This window comes from Medicago sativa, chromosome 1, assembly GCF_051527215.1.
Source record: "Medicago sativa cultivar Bolivia chromosome 1, Bolivia_mono, whole genome shotgun sequence".
Classification (NCBI taxonomy): Eukaryota; Viridiplantae; Streptophyta; class Magnoliopsida; order Fabales; family Fabaceae; genus Medicago; species Medicago sativa.
In genome coordinates, this window is record NC_140749.1 from 24,721,306 (window position 1) to 24,738,884 (window position 17,579).

General features: G+C 35.3%; 2 protein-coding genes across 2 annotated transcripts; one reads left to right on the top strand and one right to left on the bottom strand.

The window, feature by feature from the left end:
• Positions 1-265: 265 nt before the first annotated feature.
• Positions 266-4,999, bottom strand: CSLD4 (cellulose synthase like D4). Its single transcript, XM_085711845.1, has 5 exons — positions 4,252-4,999; positions 3,389-3,766; positions 2,439-3,243; positions 1,574-2,340; positions 266-1,411 (listed from the first exon to the last, which is right to left on the bottom strand). Exons 1-5 carry the CDS (start codon positions 4,674-4,676, stop codon positions 448-450), a joined length of 3,339 nt encoding a protein of 1,112 aa, XP_085567971.1. The 5' UTR covers positions 4,677-4,999; the 3' UTR covers positions 266-447.
• Positions 5,000-11,480: 6,481 nt separating this feature from the next.
• LOC146953835 (cellulose synthase-like protein D4) lies at positions 11,481-16,157 on the top strand. Its single transcript, XM_085711935.1, has 5 exons — positions 11,481-12,283; positions 12,554-12,931; positions 13,061-13,865; positions 13,999-14,807; positions 14,975-16,157. The coding sequence occupies exons 1-5, from the start codon at positions 11,826-11,828 to the stop codon at positions 15,936-15,938; spliced, it is 3,414 nt and encodes a 1,137-aa protein (XP_085568061.1). The 5' UTR covers positions 11,481-11,825; the 3' UTR covers positions 15,939-16,157.
• Positions 16,158-17,579: the final 1,422 nt, after the last annotated feature.

Consider the following 17,579-nt stretch of genomic DNA (forward strand, 5'->3'; position numbering starts at 1 on the left):
CTTGCATGTTGCCATGCATGTAATTTTTCCTGTGAATTCTAATTGTTTGATAACATGTTGATGTACTTCACAGTTCAGAAAATCTCTTTGCATTATGAACTTCATTACTTAACTAATTTCCAACAGTACACTATAGTGAACATGTTTAAAGTTATTTGTTCATAAAATGCATCAAATTATCATCATTTTAATATAGTATAATATATCACAACAAATCATTTTAATCTCATTTACTTCCATGTTTTTTCCAATCAAGCCTGCATCATTATCACCAATCAAGAGAAAAGAAATTTACTTAATTAGTCCTATAATATGTAACCAAAGACACATCAAATATCTGGAGCTAGACTTACATAGATACATTACTAACACTGTTACATGCAAAAATACATATATCACGAAGAAATCACGAAGGCATCAAATCCATAAGCAAGCAGCATTAGCAATTTATGGAAATTGGAAATCTCCACCACTAGCTTGTCCATCAGTAGCCTTGGGTGGGCTAATGGAAACCCAAAGCAAAGAAAGTGTGATTGCAATGAGACCTGACCACACAAATACAATGGTGGGAGTCTTCCCTCTCCTTCCCATCAATCCTTTTGCAAATGGATACAAATGTGCAAGAACCCAAAAACTAAAGAATGCTCCTCCTATAAACTTGCTCCATTGTGGGTTTGCACTATAAATGGTTCGAGAAAATGCAACCACAATGGCAATCACATTTACCATAGCAATAACAATCGGTGGAATCATCAGGGAGCTCCATTTGACTATATACAAATCTGCGAAAATGTCATCATCATCCTCTCCTCCTGATTTAGATGTCAAAGTAAAAGAAATCTCGATTCCAGCAATCACTTTAAGGAGTCCTTGTATGACAGCAGCCAGATGAGCACTAGTGCCGGATATGAGCCAAAATTGTTCATTCCTCCACCACTGCTCTAACTCTATGCCAGACCATTTAACCTCAAGAATGGCAAGCCCCACCAAGCACACAGTCATGGTGAGCAAGTAGATTAAAAAGGCGATACTTAGGGTTTGCACAATAAAATATCCGGAGAACAATGAGAGTGCTGGGAGGAAGCAATACACAATGAGGAGGATGGACGTGAAGGGGTAGATACCAACATTGAGGTAAGCGAGACGTTGTAAAAGTTTTAGGCGCTTACTGGCGAGGAATGCATTGTTCTTGGAGAAGAAAATCTCAACAGAACCTGTGGCCCATCTTAGCACCTGGTGTAGTCGATCAGTAAGATTAATTGGTGCAGATCCACGAAATGCATCTCGCTTGGTTACACAATATACAGAACGCCATCCACGATTGTGCATGCGGTACCCTGTAACCACGTCCTCTGTCACTGACCCATAAATCCATCCCACTCTTTCTCCCCATTCTGTTTTATCTTCATACCTACATGAAATAAATATATTTTTAATTAATTATGTAATAAAATTACATAAGTTAAATGTTTTCATATGATCTAATAATACATCTTCTCATATATAATATTGTATATAAATACAAAAATCTTTTCTATGACTTAAATGTTTGTGTTTGACAAAGTATACATACCAACAAGAAATGACAGACACGGATTCTGCCACTGTAGTAGCATCGAGTGGGTCACGAGGTTTCCTAAGAACACCCTCTGGTCGTCCATACCTAACGTTAGGATGATCTGCAAGAGGGCGACCTTGGAACTCAGCGACTGGTATGCTCTCAGCCAACATGGAAGAATTACCAAATCGTTTGGGCAACAAGTTTGAATCTAGATCTTGATCAAACTCACTGGCATTCAAGGCCGGTGTAGTTTCACAGACTTCATCAGTACATTCATGTTTAGGATCTTTTGTGTCCCAATCACCTGAGGGAGGGTCAAATCCATACAATGCAAACCGCCTAAACATGCATCCGGTTCCCACATAAAATGGACCTTGAAGACCATCGAGGGCTCTCATGTTTCCGTCAAAGAATACAGTGTTGTGATTGGCATAGCGATCCGAGGGATCAATACCTTCAAATCTTTGGGGGAACTGAATATAGCATATGTCTTCACCACCTTTGTCCAGCATGAAGCACATACCTTCACGTACTGCCTTACAATTATAGATATAGTGATCACAATCAAGATTGAGAATGAATGGTCCATTTGACAAGATTGCAGATGCTCGAACTAGTGCATTCATGGCACCAGCTTTCTTGTTGTGATCATAACCTGGCCTCTTCTCTCGAGATACATATACTAACATCGGCAAACGTGTATCTACCTCAGAGAAATCTATGATCTTGTCGTCTTCACTTCCCATTAACGGATCGGGACTGGGCGGCTTCAACATCACCTATTCATATACATGCATACATTTAAATTATGATATGTGAAACGTAAGTTAAAGTTCAGGATTGAACTTATTCTTAGATATAATATATAAGTAAATACCTGAAGTATTCCGGCATGGTCACCTTTAGCATGTTCGCTAGAAGCAGAACCCCAAGTGCCGGGCCAATGGGTGCCATCAGCCATCCAAGTGGCCTTTACTACTTTAACAGGCTCCAAAGGGTCAGCCCCAGTCTCCTTCAAATGCTTCATCATCTTCATTTCCTCTCTTGCATTAAATGCATCAGATCTTCTCCTAATAGAATCAGGAAGGCCATTTATGCGCACTTTGAACTCATCGTACTCCCTTTTCACCCTTCTTCTGTCCTTCACGAAATCCAGTTTACTCTTGTTCTTGGTTGGATCGACTTTTAAGGCAAAGTAAGAATCAGGATTCCTTGGCTCAATATTGTGTTTGCGACAAAAGGGAACCCATAAATCAGCAAAACTTGCGGCCTCAGCCATGGCCTCGAATGTCAAGAGAGCACCTCCATCATCTGAAACATAACAAGCGAGTTTCTCCACAGGGTAATCAACTGCTAATATGGAAAGAATGGTATTGGCAGTTACAAGAGGCGGCTCCTTTTCAGGATCAGCAGTTGACACAAAGAGGTCACAACCAGGCAGATCAGATCTCCCTGTGGGATTTTCTGGGGATGGAGCATCAAATTTCTCATAAAGGACGACAAGGTCAGTGCTACGGTTAACCGGTGAAACCTTTGGAATTTGATCAAGTATCCATGAAAAACCAAACCATATCTCACAAGTAATTGACATGAGCCATAACCATATTGCATCTTCATTTGGATTGGTCACTCTCCAATGTAAAAAGAAGCACATCACTACCAAGCGAATAGCAATAAGCAACCTGTAAATAAAATACATATGCACAATCAGGTCCAATTATAATATATATGCACAATCCTATAATAATTATACGTAGTTATATACAATTACATATGTATTGCTTAGCATATTTTATTCATAAAATATTATACATTACATTTACTAACCTATATGGAGTTATGATGCCATTTTTAATTGGTGTTCTTCTACACAAAGGCTTCCAAGGCTTCTCAGAACCATCAAATACTCCTTCATGTAGAGCAGCCTCATCATCTGAATCATCTGGAGGCCAATAAGCATTGCCAACTCCATAGGTACCTTTGGTCTCAAACAACCATTTATTGTGATCAAATTCTCCATTTTGATTTCTATTCGTAAGTGACATGTTGTTTTTGGAACCGTTTGGTCCTGGTAATTGCAATGCTCCATTTGAATAATCCTGGCCATCGTTCTCGTATTCTCCTACTTTGTATGGCTCCTTACATCCGGGACACGTGCCGGTTTCTTTCTGTGCATCTATAAAACAATCTCTACAAATCTTGTACCTGATAGAATTGGTATTATTTTGTAATCTTGTTAGTTTTGTTGCACAAGTCACAATAATATTTGCAAGATATGAATGCAAATTATCAATTTCCACACACACACACACACATACCTATTAAAAAGTTGAAATAACGACTAGAATTTAGAAAGAGCAATGCTATATTTCTAGAAAAATAACATTAAGAATTCTTCAAGAATAAAGAATAGCCAATCACAATGCACTATTTGCCACAATTCAAGGAGGTGTGGCTGAAAAATAGGAAGTGGACAAATAAATCATCCAATTAAAATTTGCCAACTATTTCTTGAAAAATTCTTGAAGCTTTTTTTCTTGAAAAGTAGCATTTTCCATTTAGAAATAAACAAATTCAAAAATTCATTTCTGATTTTGTCGCTCGTAAAATTTAACGACTAATTTTATTTTTTTCTATAATTTTCGTCGTTATTTGAACTTATTGCAAAACTTTAACATATGTACACATACCTACACTCACATGGAGTGACATCTTTTCCTCTTTCATCCCTCATAACCTTCCCATCACATATTGAACAAGAAGATCCTTTAGCCCCTGCCATTTGAGGATGAGTCACTTCAGAATCAATTACTTTGTCCATTAGATGAGCTCTTGTTACACTATTGAATCCTCCGGTAAATAAAGAATTGGAAACATATTGTTCTTCAGCTTTCATTGCAACAGAAGTACCATCCATTGGTTGGTTATCAGGAGTGGAAGGAATATGAACAGTATAATTCATATAATCACCTGATACATCTGAAGACATTTCAATGTCTTCTTTTGACAAACTAACATATCTCCCACTTGATGTTCTTCTTGCAAATTTTATACTTGGTTTTTCGCCGCTAGCATTTCGCGATTTCTTTGAAGGTTGGTTTGTCAATGAAGCCATTTCTTTCAATTTATATTGCTACACTTATATAATTTGATTTATTTCCTAAGAGTTAAGAAAATCTACAGCTATATAATTTGATACATGCATGCAATTTCATGCATGTAGCTATATCATAAGAAGAAATACAATTTGTTCCTCAATTTACCATCATTGGAACAATTAGACCCTACACAAAATCATATTTGATACCAATCTACACCTATATAATTTGAATAAAATTTGAAAACCCACCATTTTCCCCCATTGTGTATCTACAAGGAAGACCAAGAATCAAGGTTCAAATTATTCATAGGAGGAAAACAAAATGGTTAGAGAAAAAAGAACTTTGATTAACGATGAAAGAAATTTTTTTTAGAAAACAAATTACTACCAAAGTAGAAGATGGATTTATGGTGAGAGACCAAGTCATTCCCATATTGCTACTTTCATGGTTCTCATTTCCTTGTTTCTAGGAGTGTGTTATAAACATAATCTTGCATCTTCTAAAAAAAACAAGCATAATCTTACATCTACTACTTTTAGAGTTTTTTTTTTTTTTTTTTAAGAATCTACTTTTGGAGTTGTAGTTCTAATGATGTCTCTTTAATATTTTGCAAATATTTAATTGAAAAATTTCAATATATTTCATATTAATTAAAGATTTACAAACTTGTTCATGTAATCATAACTCAATTTGTAACGACATTGCATTATATATGTATGTGTGTCAAAATTCTAACACACGATTCTCCACGTTTTTCTTTAAAGATAAAAATTCTAACCACTAGATTACTTAATAAAAAAAACGATTTACAAATTTTATTGGTAAAAGAATATTTACAATTATCTAATTTTAAACATTTTTTAGCCCCATAATTATTTAAAGATTAATTTTAATGTAGATAACATGTTTTCATGTAAAATTATCATCTGATATGAAATATATAATGTAAGTAATTTATCTTTGGACCGGAAAAGTTTATAGCCTTAAAGGGCGACCAATAAACTATAAACTCGCCATCAGCTATCAGATAAGAATAATTAACTCGTCATTGATAGTCTCTACGGTTCTATCGAGTAGAAATAAAAAAGTATCGATTCATAGGAAGTTTTATGCGATTATCAATCTAATTCTTAGCTTTGATTAGCTGAAATGGAATAAGTTTGCTAAGAGCAATCTTTGTGTTTAAAATTCAGATATTAAAAAGCGCCATGGGATTAATGGTTTTATCATAATGTTTATAATCCATTATATTCCTTATTTATTTCTCTATGCTATAATGAAATGATTCTAAGGACAAGACATTCAATTGGTATATCTTGTTTCCTCTCAGAATACATGAACGTATCTCAACAATAATCAAGCATATTCTCATGGTTGATTATCATTTAGACCCTTTTTCATACATATCTTTGCAGATTTTTTAGAGTCTTGTCTAATCTCATTTGTTCCAATATCAAACTTCACCTCTCGGTTCTTCGTTTGATATTTGAAGTTTGATTTGATATCAAATTAAACTTCACATTTCGGTTTTTCGTTTAATATTAGATATCAAATTTAAAGACCATGAGAATAGATTAGAAAACAATTTCATATAAAACTGAGTCTTGACTTGGATTTGTATATGGATCAAATCATTAGATTATTCCCACAATTCCAAGACTAGAAGAGTTACTCACTCATGATCATAATAGACAAAGAATTAAAATATAAAGACATAGAAATAAAAGACATAATGATAATTGACTAAGAATTGTAAAGACATAAAATAGAAGACAAGAATGTAAAGTGCAGAAAAATAAAGAACAAAACTTAAACAAAAAGTAAGAACTTTTATTTCCACTTTGTAGCAATATTACAAGTGTGAACGATGTTCCTTTTCCTCATAAATTAGCTCTATTTATAACTTATAGCCTCGTACAATGGATTGAAAACGAGTTACAGGCTAATAACTAAAGAATTCGAAGAGTTTTAACAACTATTTCTAACTACAAAGGACGCAGGGTCGTGCTTGGAGGGCGCACGGTCGTGCTTGCCTTCAAAATTGTTGAAATTCTGGACACTAGGAAGGGCGCATGGTCATGCTAGGTAAGCACATAGACTGTGCTCAACTTTCAAAAAAATTTCCTCAAATTTCTTCAAATAGGGTGCACAATCGTGTGCTATGGGCGCACGGGTTGTGCTCATTTTATGGTCTTCAAAATTCAGCCTTTTCTTCATTATTTTATCCTGAAAATAAAAACTAATCTTTTGTAGTAAAATGGCTCTAAATTAAGACCAAAGTTCCACAGGTATTATTGAATTTAAATGCTAAAAACACCCTAAATAAAAATTAATCAAACTCCCCCATGCGTGAATCTTTGATTGTCCTCAAGCAATAAGAACAATCAAGACTAGCAACACAATTTAGCAGAAGCATTTTTTTCAAGAGAATTTCAAAATTTATTTTTCAAAGACTTTGATCTCAGGGGTCTAATTATCACATCCCTCTTTGTGTTATTCATGATTCTTTTCAACCCAACAATTGTTCCAAGTGTGTGTGTGGGTGTGTGAGAAGTCCATGCTCTTCATGCTCCTATGTAAAGAGCATTATGAGGAAAAATCCTTACCTTGTTAATAAACTAACGACTAAAATGACACAATTATTTCATATAACCTAGGTGGAATTTTTTTTCTTAGTCACCTGGTGTTTGTTTTTCATGGGAAAACGCAGAGTCACTATTTATCAGAGAAAATCTTTCTCTTTGTTTTTAGAACCACCTACACTATATTTGGCAGCAATCCTAACTCATTATTTTTTCTTGGGTCATGTAGGAAAGAAAAAACAAAGTCAACAATAAAAACAACACTTTTTCAAGTTTCAAAAAGTAAAATACACAATTTTTGAGAAAAAATTTCCTTTTATAATTCCTTAACTAGTACCCCGTGGGTACTGGTTAACATTTCCCTTTTTTCTTTTATGCTCTGATCCCTTTTTCCCACACTAACTTATACTACTTTTTGTGAAATTTAAAGTTATGTTTATTACCAAGGTTCTTATTGTTCCTTAAAACGACTATCTACACACTTACTCAAAGTCTGCAACTTTGTGTTTCTTTGAAAGAGAAGAATTCAAAATAAAGCTAATGCAGATTTAGAAAAACACTTAAAAGTAAAAGTTTGTGCTTACATGCAAAAATTCACATAGAACTCGTCCTTTTATTTTTTTTATTTTTTTTAATACTACTAAAAGGTGCTACTTTAAAACAACTTATTCAAAAAGACTCAAACATGGAGAATTCAAAACAACCACTAAAACAATTTAAAAACAACTACTAAAAGAACACAGTGAAGTAAAGAAAGCAAAGTCAATACCTCCCATGTGCTTAGACTAAGCATTGCCCTCCATGATTTCAAATAAAAACATGATGAGAGGGGTAAGAAATCTCACATGATTCAACGCTGCTGGCGGAGGCACCTGATGGATATGAAAATGTTGCATCTGGGACATATATGTCATGTGCCCCTTCACTGACTTTTATTCAACTGCTCTTCTTTTATTATCCTTAAAAAACACAAACAAAAAGAAATAACATTAACATGTGGGTTGCCACCCACGTAACACTCTTTTAATGTCACTAGCTTGACGGATAAAAATATATTTTTCTTGCTCAGTTTGGGCCATGCAGACCATCGTGTGCAGATGATGTTAAAAAGCATTTCTTCACACAATGGTCAATAACATCAATCATACGACAAGAGTGCTGAATGGAAAGACTTTATTTGAGATTAGCAGTTTCAAACTCAACCTTTTCCTCACCTACACTGAATGCCAAGTTACCATGTTTGACATCAATTATAGCACCTGAAGTGGCGAGGAAAGGTCTCCCTAAAAGAATTGGAACTTGGGAGTCCTCCTCGATCTCTATCACAACAAAATCTGCCAGGATAAAAAAAAATTCCTACTTTGATAGGAATATCCTCAAGAGTTTCAGTTGAATGTATAATGGAGTAGTCGGCTAATTGCAGTGTCATATTAGTAGGTTTCAACTCTCCTAGGTCAAACCTCTCGAAAAGATATAAGTGCATCAAGCTCACATTGGCCCCTAAATCACACTTGGCCCTCTCAATACTTTCATTTCCAATCACACAAGGGATGATAAAACTTCCATGATCTTTAAACTTTGGAGGCAATTTATTTTGAATTATAGCACTACATTCTCTAGTTAAAGCTATTGTCTCATTGTCCTCTATCTTTCTTTTCTTTGATAAAATTTCTTTCAAATTTTTGCATAAGAAGACATTTGAGACAAAGCACCAGTGAAAGAAATGTTAGTAGATCTTTTCCAAAAAAATCAACAACCTTTTTAAATTGCTCATCCAATTTTGATTTGGCAAACCTTTGTGGAAATGATATTTTAGGCTGGTATGGTGGTGGTGCATAAGGTGTTTTGTTTTCTTTTTCTATTTCAATCACAACCCTCTCATTTTTGTGGTTCTTCTTTCTCACTCACATTGTTCTCACCAGTTCCCTTGGGTTTCTCTAGTTGTTTTCCATTCCTAAGGGTGAAAACATTCATTCGAGCTTTAGGGTTTGGTTCAAGCTGTCCAAAAAATATTCTGGAGGATCTAGAAAAAGAAGCGACTTGTTGGGCTACTTGAGAAATTTGGGTTTCCAACATTTTGTTGTGAGTAGAAATAGAGTCCACTTTTGATGTCAATTTAATGAGAATCATTCAAAAATCTAGTTTGGTTTTTAAATTCTTGATTTTGTTTTGATTGAGACATCACAAAATTTTGTAACAAAATTTCCAAAATAGATTTTTGAGGGGCTCTTTGATTATTTTCAAAAGTTGGTGGTGTACTTACTGTCGGTTGCATAAAGGGATTTCCTAGAGGATTTTGATAAGAAAAATTTGGATGATTCCTCAATTCAGGATTATAAGTGTTTGGAAAAGGATCCCCTTTTTGAGCACAACTAACTTGCTCAAAAACCTACAGTAGACACATCTAATTGGCATTCAACGCCAGTATGACCTTCAATTCCATAGATTTCACAAGGTGGTACATTAAAAGAAGGTGATGCAGCACTAACATTTAGTTTGTCAAATTTTTGAAACAGTACGTCCACCTTAGAAACTAAATGATCAAGAGCAGAAACTTCGTACATATCTGTCTCCTTTTTTTGGCTAAGCTGAAGCAGTGATGGCTTGCTCGCTTGTCCATTGGTAGTGATTGAGCCATGTCCTCAATCAGATTATAAGCATCTTCATGTTCCCGTTCATTAAAGCTCCACCTATAGTTGCATCAACAATCATTTTTGTGGTATATAACAAACCATTATAAAAGGTATGGATGATCAACCCTTTCTCTAGTCCATGATGGGGCCAAACATTTATTTGAGGGGCTCTCATGCTTCATAAAGAGAGCCCCTCAAAATAATAAGGTAAAGAAAAAAGAAATGAAAACAAACATTTAAGTGTTTTATTTTAAAAGTTTTAATATTTTGACTGTCTTTTGGAATAATTGGTCTGTGAAACTTGGTTGCACATTTTTAAAAAAAAAAAAAAAAATTGATGTGAAACTTCAGCTATTAAAGTGTTCTAAATTTAGAATTTTTTAATATTTGACAAAGTTCTCAAATATTTTTATACTTTTTTTAGTGTAAATGATATTCATTTCGACTCAAACCAACCTATTGTTTATCAGTTTGGTTTGGAATTTATCCCAAAAATTAGTACATCCAACCCAAACCAATTTGTATGTTTTTGATCGATTTGGACAATACCTTCACTCAAAACCGAATCAAATCGAATCATATAAAACACATTAAAGTGTTAATTAGACGTGACATCTTCTTAGTCGTGAAACTGTTGGAACACAAGTTATATTCTTGATAGTTCCAAAACTCACATTTATGATAAATATTTATAACAAATCAATCAACAATCATTCAAACTCCTTTTAAAAAAATAAATCATAGATACAAACTCATCATATTAAACTTTTGCTCTTTTTTTTTTTTGTTACAATTAAACTTTTGCTCTACGATCCTCTTAAAAAGAAAACCTTTTGCACTAATATTTTACATTTATCAAATCCTCATCATTTTTTTTAAGTAACCTAGTGGCCGAAGCTCACACATTTTTTAAACGTAGAGAAGTGAGGATATCCGAAGTTCTAATTATAACCCCGCCCCTGCATATATTATGGATTGTCCCTACGAAGTGAGCTAAACTCGTGGGGACATCCTCGTCATCTCTTTATTATAACATGAAAATAAAAAGGAGAATGTTAACCAGTGCCCCAAGGGGACATCCAAAACAAGTAAGTTTTCATGAAAAAGTTGTGTAATCATTGTTTGATCAAAAGTAACATTTTATATTTTCAAGACAAAATTTTTATTTGAGGATTCCTTAACCATTGCACTGAGGACACCGGTTAGCAAGACCAAATAAAAATCATTTCTTTCAAATAAACCAACAAATAAAATAAAAATGCACTATTTTTATTTTTTTGGTCAGGTCATGCCTTTTTTTATTTATTCACGAACATAAAATAAAAATGCTGCAGAAACACTTTATGTCAAAAAAATAACAAAGTGTAAAAAAAAACCTGAACAAAAAAATCATGATATGAAATGATTGAATTTAAAAATCTATTTTTCCTTTAAAAAAATATTTTTCATATATGCTTGTATATTCCCTAAAAAATATATATGCTTTTTAGGGGATGAAATATTATTATGTTTGTTTGTCATATATATAACACACTCCTAAAAATCAGGAAATGAGAACCATGAAAGCAACATTATAGGAAGGACTTTGTTTATGACCATAAATCTAACAAAATTTGTTTCATTGTCAATCAAAGTTCTTTAATCTAACAGTTTTTATTCTCCTACCAGGAACAATTTGAGCCATTGTTCTTATTCTTTCTTGTTGCATGGAATGTAAGAAAATGATGGGTTTTCAAATTGGATTTGGATAGGTTCTAACTGATTCCACAATGGTAATTTAAGAAATCTATATAAATCATATCTCTTCTACATGCATAGCATATGATTCATGCCTGTAGATTTTCTTTTTTGATAGCCAAAGGTATCCCCAGCTCGAAGCTAGAAACTAATTCTTCGAGGAACGAATATCTATTTAAGGGTGTAGATTTAGCAATATAAATTGAAAGAAATGGCTTCATCAACGAACCAACCGTCAAAGAAATCTTCTTTGCGTAATACTGGAGGATCGGGAGAAGCGGGCCAACTAGGAGGCGGGAAGCCAAGTATAAAATTTGCAAGAAGAACATCAAGTGGAAGATATGTTAATTTGTCAAAAGAAGACATTGAAATGTCTTCAAATGTAGCAGGAGATTATATGAATTATACTGTTCATATTCCTCCCACTCCTGATAACCAACCAATGGATACTAATTCTGTTGCAATGAAAGCTGAAGAACAATATGTTTCCAATTCTTTGTTTACCGGAGGATTCAATAGCGTGACAAGAGCTCATCTGATGGATAGAGTAATTGATTCTGAGGTGACTCATCCTCAAATGGCAGGGGCTAAAGGATCTAAATGTTCAATTTGTGCTGGAAATGTTATGAAGGATGAGAGGGGAAATGATGTGACTCCATGTGAGTGTAGGTATGCATGTATATATGTGTGTCGAAATTGATATTTTTTTATTCATTTCTTTCAAATATCATTATTAGAAAAAGTTGAAATAGCTACAAAAATTTAGAAACAAAAAATTGTCAAATTCGTCTCTGATTTTATCGTTAAAGGTTAGAGACGTCAAATTTGATGATCAATTTTACTGTCTCAAATTTTTTTCGTTAATTCAAATTTTCTAATAGTATATATTATTGTGACAATAAAAACTAACTAGAATATATAATAATACCAATTTATCAGGTACAAGATTTGTAGAGATTGTTTTATAGATGCCCAAAACGATACCGGCATGTGCCCCGGTTGTAAGGAGCCTTACAAAGTAGGAGAATACGAGGATGATGCCCAAGATTATGACAATGCAGCACTACCATTACCGGCTCCACCTGGTTCCAAAAACAATATGTCAGTTATGAAGAGAAATCAAAATGGAGAATTTGATCACAATAAATGGTTGTTTGAGACCAAAGGTACCTATGGAGTTGGTAATGCTTATTGGCCTCCAGATGATGAAAATGGAGGTGATGGTATGCATCAAGGAGTATTTGATTCTTCTGAGAAGCCTTGGAAGCCTTTGTGCCGAAAAAGATCAGTTCCAAATGGCATCATAAGTCCATATAGGTTGGTTATTATATATGTAATATGTAAATGTTGTATATAACTAAAAATAATTACTATAGGATTAAATGTATATCTTAGCGATTTAGTTATAATTGCATTTGATTGTGCATATATTTCATTAATTTGCAGGTTGCTTATTGCTGTTCGCTTAGTAGTGATGTGCTTCTTTTTACATTGGAGAGTGACACATCCAAATAGAGAGGCAGTATGGTTGTGGATTATGTCAATTACTTGTGAAATATGGTTCGGCTTTTCATGGATACTTGACCAAATTCCAAAGCTTTGTCCAGTTAATCGTAGCACTGACCTAGCCGTCCTTCATGAGAAATTTCACAATGTAACCCCAACAAATCCCACAGGAAGATCTGATCTGCCTGGTTGTGACCTCTTTGTGTCGACTGCTGATCCTGATAAGGAGCCGCCTCTTGTAACTGCCAATACCATTCTTTCCATATTAGCAGTTGATTATCCAGTGGAGAAGCTCGCTTGTTATGTTTCAGATGATGGAGGTGCTCTTTTAACATTTGAGGCCATGGCTGAGGCGGCAAGTTTTGCTGATTTATGGGTTCCCTTTTGTCGCAAACACAATATTGAGCCAAGGAATCCTGATTCTTACTTTGCCTCAAATGTCGATCCAACTAAGAACAAGAGCAGATTAGATTTTGTGAAGGATAGAAGAAGGGTGAAGAGGGAGTATGATGAGTTCAAGGTGCGTATAAATGGCCTTCCGGATTCAATTAGGAGAAGATCTGATGCATTTAACGCAAGGGAGGAAATGAAGAAGATGAAGCAATTCAAGGAGAGTGGGGCTGATCCTTCTAAGCCTATCAAGGTAATAAAGGCTACCTGGATGGCTGATGGCACCCACTGGCCTGGTACGTGGGCTTCTTCTTCTAGCGAACATGCTAAAGGTGACCATTCTGGAATACTTCAGGTATTTTCTTGTGTATTATATCTAAGAATAAATTTGATCATAAACTTACACTTACATTTCATGTGTATGGGGGTGTGCGCGCAAGTGTATATATTATATATCTTAATTTAACTATATGCGTGTATATGAGTAGGTGATGCTAAAGCCTCCAAGTCCTGATCCGTTAATGGGAAGTGCAAACAACAACATCATTGATTTCAGTGACGTAGATACACGTTTGCCAATGTTGGTTTATGTATCTCGAGAGAAGAGGCCAGGTTATGATCATAACAAGAAAGCCGGTGCCATGAATGCACTTGTTCGAGCATCTGCAGTCCTATCAAATGGGCCATTCATTCTCAACCTTGATTGTGATCACTATATCTATAATTGCAAGGCAGTACAAGAAGGAATGTGTTTCATGATGGACAAAGGTGGCGAAGACATATGCTATATTCAGTTCCCTCAAAGATTTGAAGGTATTGATCCCTCAGATCGCTATGCCAATCACAACACCGTGTTCTTTGACGGGAACATGAGAGCCCTTGATGGTCTCCAAGGTCCATTCTATGTGGGAACCGGGTGCATGTTCAGGAGATTTGCATTGTACGGATTTGACCCTCCCACGGGTGATTGGAAAATGACAAAAGCTAAAAAGAAATTTTTCAAAAAAAAGAAAAAATCCAAAAAACGTTCTGCCGAAGAAGATTCTGAGACAACAATGGAATTGAATACTAAAAGGAGTAGTGAGTTTGATTATTATCTAGACGTAGACTTGCTTCCTAAACGCTTCGGTAATTCAGTCGAGTTGGCTAAGAGCATACCTGTGGCTGAGATCCATGGTCGCCCTCTTGCAGATCATCTTTCCATAAAGTATGGACGCGAACCAGGTTTGCTGACGCGTCCTCGTGACCCACTCGAAGCTAGTACTGTAGCTGAAGCTGTCTCTGTGATTTCTTGTTGGTGCGTATCTAGCCCAACACGCCCACGTTTAAACAAAATAGAACATATACATAATGCAATTAAATAAAACAATATAAATTTCTTGCTAACTTTCCTATTTTATTAATTATCTAAAGTTACATATAATTTTATTAGATCTTATTAAAGATACAGCATATTACATGTAGGTACGAAGAGAAGACAGAATGGGGAGACAGAGTGGGATGGATTTATGGATCAGTGACAGAGGACGTCGTTACAGGTTACCGCATGCACAACCGTGGATGGCGTTCTGTATATTGTGTGACCAAGCGAGATGCATTTCGCGGATCAGCTCCAATTAACCTTACCGATCGACTACACCAGGTGCTAAGATGGGCCACAGGTTCTGTTGAGATTTTCTTCTCCAAGAACAATGCATTCCTCGCCAGTAAGCGCCTAAAACTTTTACAACGTCTTGCATACCTCAATGTTGGAATCTACCCCTTCACCTCCCTCTTTCTCATTGTGTATTGCTTTCTCCCGGCACTCTCATTGTTCACTGGATATTTTATTGTGCAAACCCTCAGTGTTGCCTTTTTAATCTACTTGCTCCTCATGACCGTGTGCTTGGTGGCGCTTGCAATTCTCGAGGTTAAGTGGTCCGGTGTAGAGTTGGAGCAATGGTGGAGAAACGAACAATTTTGGCTCATTTCTGGCACTAGTGCTCATTTGGCTGCTGTGATACAAGGACTACTAAAAGTTATAGCAGGCATTGAGATTTCTTTTACTTTGACATCCAAATCAGGAGGAGAAGATGATGATGATATTTATGCAGATTTGTATATTGTCAAATGGACCTCTCTAATGATTCCTCCAATTGTCATTGCTATGGTAAATGTGATTGCCATTGGGGTTGCATTTTCTAGAACAGTTTATAGTGCTGTTCCACAATGGAGTAAGTTTATAGGAGGAGCATTCTTTAGTTTTTGGGTTCTTGCACATTTGTATCCATTTGCAAAAGGATTGATGGGAAGGAGAGGGAAGACACCCACCATTGTATATGTGTGGTCAGGTCTCATTGCAATTACACTTTCTTTGCTTTGGATTGCCATTAGCCCAGCCGAGGGTAGTACTGGAAAAAGTGCTGGCGGAAATTTCCAATTTCCATGAAATGGTAATGTTTGCTTATGGATTAATGCGTTGGTGATTTCACGGTAATATAGGTTTGTTTGTAACACAACCCCCTTTAATGGGATAAGACTTCATTATTGTCGATGTACAGGTCTATTTGTAACAATACATAGTAAATAATATATCTTTGTAAGTATAGCACTATACATAAGATCATTGGTTGCATATTGTAATAAGACTTGGAGAATTGCGTTTCAATTGGTCAATAGAACATAGACTCGAGATCATGCGAGTTGTACATTCGACGTTTAATGTTGGACCACTTAAGGGAATGGATTAAAACATTTTGCAAATAAAAAAACAATAATTCAAAAACTATCTGTATAAGCTCGAAACATTCCTGTAAAAAAAGGGCTAGACCAACTTATACTTATGGACATGGTTGATCTATTCTCAAACAAGCTATGCTAAAGATTATCAAGACCAAATCAAAGTGTAGAATGAAATATATGCAGTATGTTTGCAATATGGTCCCCGATATGTGCTAGTTTTTCTCAAGGCGTATAATTTGTTATTCAACTAGCTTGCAAATGTCAGGCAAATGGAAGAGGTTAAAAAGTGGAAGCTGTTAATAAGAGATTTACCTGTACTGCTACCTAATTCTTGGTGAGAGTATGAACAGATTCTTTATCAAGAAGAGTTATTGTGAACCCACTTGAGTTGGTCTAGTATTGTTGACTTGAAATCTTGAATTGTATTCCTCTCAAGGTTTCAGATTCGATTTTCCTTATACCAATTTCGGTGGGTTAGTTTGTCTCCTTCAAAAAACAAAACAAAAAAGTGTTACTGTGGTTTCAGAAATAGAGGTTGAAATGACTTGGTCATAGCTCATAGGGATAGGAATACTTGATATTTTCATTGGGTGGTCACAGTGCATGGTAAGAATATATATGATCTCTTGCAGGATTACAATATTGTGTGGATTAGTGATCAAAGGAAGATTGAATCTATGGTTACCAAGTATTATAAGAATCTTCTCATGAGGATGGTCAAATTATTCCTTTTTGTCTTTACCAATAGCTACCCTCCCTTGAATGCACAGGCCTGTATATGCATGCCGGATAGAAGTGTTAGGAGGTTATTCGTAGTATGGATGGCTTTCTAGCTATTCTTTATCAATCTCAATTGTAAGAAGGCAAGCGGGCAACAAGTTGCGCCACTAGACCTTTTTGGATGGCAAAATCAATCCTCGTGAACACAACATTAATTGACCTAGTAGACATGACATTGCTATGCATGACCTTTTGAACTCTATGTAGAAGGTCAACAACCTCTCATGCTAGGAAACCGAAAGTGTCAAAAGCAAATGGTTTAAAAGCATGTTTATTAAAAGAATTTTTCTATCATGTGCAAATTTAAGGAAAAGGTCAGGAAACCTTTTAAACAAAAAAAAATGGTCATTGAAACCACATTCCAAGAAGGTATTTCTAACGGGTGAACTCATGCTCAACCTCCCACCTATTCTCTTGTCTATTGGTGTCTTCCCTATGTAACAAGAGAGGAGGTATTTTTAATAGGTCTCACTTACCACACAAAAAGGTCATCAGTCTTCATGGTCAACCATCCATGCGCATTGGGAAGCTAATTAAGTTGCTAATTATTTTACCATTGTGACCTTAG